This window comes from Merops nubicus, unplaced genomic scaffold (assembly GCF_000691845.1).
Source record: "Merops nubicus isolate BGI_N331 unplaced genomic scaffold, ASM69184v1 scaffold5991, whole genome shotgun sequence".
Taxonomy (NCBI): Eukaryota; Metazoa; Chordata; class Aves; order Coraciiformes; family Meropidae; genus Merops; species Merops nubicus.
In genome coordinates this window covers 6,001-10,210 of record NW_008588884.1, presented here as the reverse complement: position 1 = coordinate 10,210, position 4,210 = coordinate 6,001, and the positions used below count along the sequence as shown (strand labels likewise).

Sequence of the window (4,210 nt, the reverse complement as noted above, 5' to 3'; positions counted from 1 at the left end):
CCAACGCTGGCTGTGCAGGAGCTGGAGAGGAACCAGGGGCAGTTCAGCTGCCTTTTTTTTTATGTTTTCAAGTCAAATTGGTGCTCGCAGCAGCTCCCAGGGGTGTTGGGAGCTGGTTTCTCCAAGAGGCAGGCTGGGCTGGCTGTCGGTGGCTCTCCTCTCTGCAGTTAGCAGAGCCAGGGTGCCTTGCTTGGGAAGAAAACGCCTTGCTAAGCAAACACACGTTTTTTTCCCCCTTTGCTCCCAGCTTTACCAAGTCTCTCCTGCTCTCTGCCCAGGTGCTGGGAGCCCGGCACCTCCCCAAAAACGGGAGGGGCATCGTCTGTCCCTTCGTGGAGGTGGAGGTGTCCGGCGCCGAGTACGACAACGCCAAGCAGAAAACAGAGATCGTGGGTGAGTGGGTGGGCAAAGGGCAGGGAGGGGGCACCCGGGGACCCCTCCTGCCCCCGTGGTGGGCAGAGGGGGCACGGCGGGGGCCACCCCCTGACCGAGCTGTCTGGTGAGCAGCGGACAACGGCCTGAACCCTCTCTGGAGCCCGAAGCAGTTCCACTTCCAGGTCAGCAACCCTGACTTCGCCTTCCTGCGCTTCGTGGTGTATGAGGAGGACATGTTCAGCGATGAGAACTTCCTGGCCCAGGCCACCTTCCTGGTGAAAGGCTTGAAGACAGGTCAGGGGCTCAGGGAAGCCCGGGGAGGGGGTGTTAGGGGGTCTGCTGATTGCATCGTTAGCCAGGGAGGTGCTGAGTTGCCCGGGAGGATGCTGCCAGGCCCCAGGCTGGCTCAGGCCCTCCTGTCCCTGTGCCAGGTCCCATCCCTAAGGAGGCAAAGGAAGGAAGGAGCCGTTTGCCAACATCCCTCAGGGCTTGCTGCCACCTGAGGGGAGATGAGGGAGGGGGCTTGGAGAATCAGAGACACAGAATGGGGTCCTCTGAGGACCATCTCACCCAGAACAGGGTGCCCAGGATCGTGTCCAGGCCAGTTTGGAACTCTGGACCTCTCTGAGCGATGTGTTTGAGGGTCAGTCACCTTCAAAGGAAAGAAGTTATTCCTCATGTCCAGGTGGAACCTCCTGCATTCTGGCTTGTGCCTGTTGCCCCTTGTCCTGTCAGCAGCCCCCTCGAGGTCTCTGCCAGGGCAGTGCCATCACTGCCAGTGCCACGCCTGACACCTGCCCTGTCTCTGCCACAGGCTTCCGAGCTGTGCCCCTGAAGAACAACTACAGTGAGAACCTGGAGCTGGCTTCCCTGCTTGTCAAGATAGACATTTTCCCTAGCAAGGTGAGGCTGGCTCATGCAGGAGAAGGCAACTGTGCCACAGGGTTGAGGACCAGGGGCGGGCAGCACTGCCTGGCCCCAGCCTGTGCAGGATGGCCAAGGGGTCCACGCTGCTTTGGGGTGATGTAGCGAGGGCTGGTAGGGTGGGAAGTGCAGGGTCCTGCCTGGGCTGTGCTTGACTTGGCTGGAAATCCCTTCAGCAGAAGCTGAAGCAGGCAGATTTGCCCTGTCCCAGTCCCTGGGTGCACTCTGGGGAGGTTACAGCCCAGTCTCACTGAGCCTGGCTGGCCCAGGGCTGTCTGTGTTGGCGTAAGTGAAGGGCAGGGCTCCTGCAGAGACACATTTCTTTTATTTCTTCATTGAAATGATGCTGGTGGGAGCCAGTGATCATTGTTACAGACAGACCTGCACCTTACAGACCCTGAGACCCCACCCCAACACAGACCCGGAGCCCCCCCCCCAACACCCTTCCTGGCAGCTCATAGAGCAGTCAGGGCCCCGCACCAGCACTGCCTTTACTTTGCAACTCCAAGCCCTTTACTACCATCATGTTTTTCCTGCTCTGAGCAGGAGAACGGTGAAATAAACCTCTTCAGTGCCTCAGCCCTACGGGACAGAGCAGGGGACGCTTCCAGCCAGCTCCTGGTGAGCAGAGGCAGAGAGGGCTCCTTCGAGTCCCGCTACCAGCAGCCCTTCGAGGATTTCCGTGTGTCCCAGGAGCAGCTGGCTGACCACTTGGAGAGCCGGGAGAGAAGGTAGGACAGTGCTCACAGAGCTCTCCCCAGCCTCAGCCCCCTGCTCCCACCAATCCAGTCTGCAGGTCAGCACAGCCTCCTGCTAACCCAGAGCCTTGCCTGCTGCCTGGCACCCTCCCCTGTAACCGTGCCGGGTGCTGCGGGCAGCGGGGTGGGACGAGGAGCTGCCACCCCAGGAGCTGCCACCCCACAGCCCGTGGCACGTGCCCCTGGTGCCCCAGGCCGAGTCCTCACGGGGTGTCTTCTGACTCTGAGGGGTGGAGCCTGAGCTGTGTCCCCTGTCTCTGCCCCCTGCAGGGTGCTGCGCAGGACCCGGGTCAATGGGGACAACCGGCTGTAGCCACCTCGGCGGGTGGAGGCACCTCCAGTGCTTGTGGATCTCACGGCACGCTGTGAACTGGTTTCTATGGAAACGGCACTGCTATGGCCTACTTTCAGGCAGCTTTTCCAGTTTCTCTGCTGAAGGGTGTTCCAGTGGAGAACTAAAAAAAAAAAAAAAATGGAAAAAAAAATCCCCCCCAACCCCCCCCGAACAGACCCAAACACCCACCCACCTTCACCACCGAGCCCTGCCAGCCGCCCAGGGGAGGGCTGAAGCTGCAGTCACCAGGAGAGACCCAAAAAAAAACCCCCACTCAGCCTTCCACCGTCGCTGCTCTGCCCAGAGTCCTGGGGATCCCCCTCCTGGAGGCCCTCTGCAGCCATCCCTGGCTGTGCCCGTGGGCAAGGGGGGCCCCGAGGTGACCGAGGCAGCACGTGGCTCTGGCCTGGTGGCAGCACAGCTCCCTCCCCATCTAGCCACTGCCTATGGGGCCAGTAGTGAAACTCGACATTTACAAGGCCACTCTAGCTTTAAATGACAATAAAAGTGTCAGTATTACATGTGTGGTGGTGTGGGTGGTTTGTCCCCCCCTCCCTGGCTGGTGGGGCTGCAAGGGGTGCCTCCTTCCTTCTGGCTTCAGGGAGTTTGCAGCTTGTGGGAGGGGGAGAAAATAACCCGGAGCAGCCCTGGGGATAATGCTCTTCACTCAGAAAGGTAAAGTAAGGGTGTGTGCTTCAGCTGCCCCTGCTTTTCTGGGGACAAGTGGTGACTCCAGGCTGCAGGAGGGCTCCCAGGATCACAGTCATTCAGGCTGGAAAAGAGCTCTGGGCTCCAGCCTCACCCCACGGGGAAGCTGGGCTGTGGAATGGAAGGTGAGGGTTGTGAAACATGTTCCCAGCTCCCAGATCCCTCTGCACGGGGCAGCTCTCCCCATCACCAGCATCAGCACCAGGCACAGGGCATCCCTTGGGCTTCCCCCCCACATCACCAGCCAACTCTCCTTCGTCTTTTACGCTCTTTATTTAGGAACAACCAAAAATGTCTGGTTTCATTTCAACAAACTGTACAAGCAAGCTCTTCCCCTCGCCCACCCTCACATCCACATATACAAAAGGAAGGGAAACTTGCCATTCACTTCTCAGAAGTGGCATTGTTGCTACAGGGAGTTCTTGCCCTCGGAATAAGAGCAGGTCAAGTCCATAGCAGGTACAAGCTACCCTAGCCCTAGTCCTAGCCACAGCCCACAGTCACAGGCAGCTTCGCTGGTTTGTTTCTTTCTTTCCTCTTTAAAACCTTTACCCAAAGTAAAAACTACTTCCTGCCTCACACGATTGCCAAGGTGACCCTCTAAAATCGTGGTCTTTAAAACAAAAAAAAACAAAACCCAACATATTAATAAGCCCCCTGGGAACACCCCCTCCCCAGACCTCCCCGGTACAAAGACGGAGCAAGAGCCCTCGCTCTGCTCCCCAGCTGCACGGCCACCCTTATGAAAGGTCCCATTGCAGCTACAGTTACAGTTTCCTTTGGATAAATCCAAGCCAAAAGAAAAAAAAAAACAAAAAAATTCCAGGTCATTCAGCACCAGCATGATTTCTAAATAACAATAATTAAAACAAAACAAAACAAAGAGACCCCCGTTAGGCTGACTTTGTGGTCTGCTGAGGAACAGGGTGATCAACACGCTGCTCCCCAAGTCTCTCTTTTAGTGCAATGTTAGTATGTGCAAGGGGAATCACAGCCACGTACCCATGACACCACCACGAGCCAGATGGGGCAGAGAGAAAGTGCAATTGGAGCAAGAAGTCTTCTATGCCATGGATTCCTAACCCAACCTTCACTAGCACCAGTAAGCAAG

The 4,210-nt window shown here is 57.4% G+C and overlaps 1 protein-coding gene across 1 annotated transcript; it reads left to right on the top strand.

Moving 5' to 3' along the window:
• Positions 1-278: 278 nt before the first annotated feature.
• LOC103781663 (1-phosphatidylinositol 4,5-bisphosphate phosphodiesterase gamma-1-like) lies at positions 279-2,536 on the top strand (the record flags this gene model as incomplete). The annotated part of the gene is made up of 5 exons (XM_008949383.1): positions 279-393; positions 508-669; positions 1,190-1,278; positions 1,843-2,030; positions 2,328-2,536. Coding segments are annotated over 5 exons (597 nt in total), but the record flags the coding sequence as incomplete, so codon positions are not given.
• Between the last annotated feature and the right edge of the window lie 1,674 nt (positions 2,537-4,210).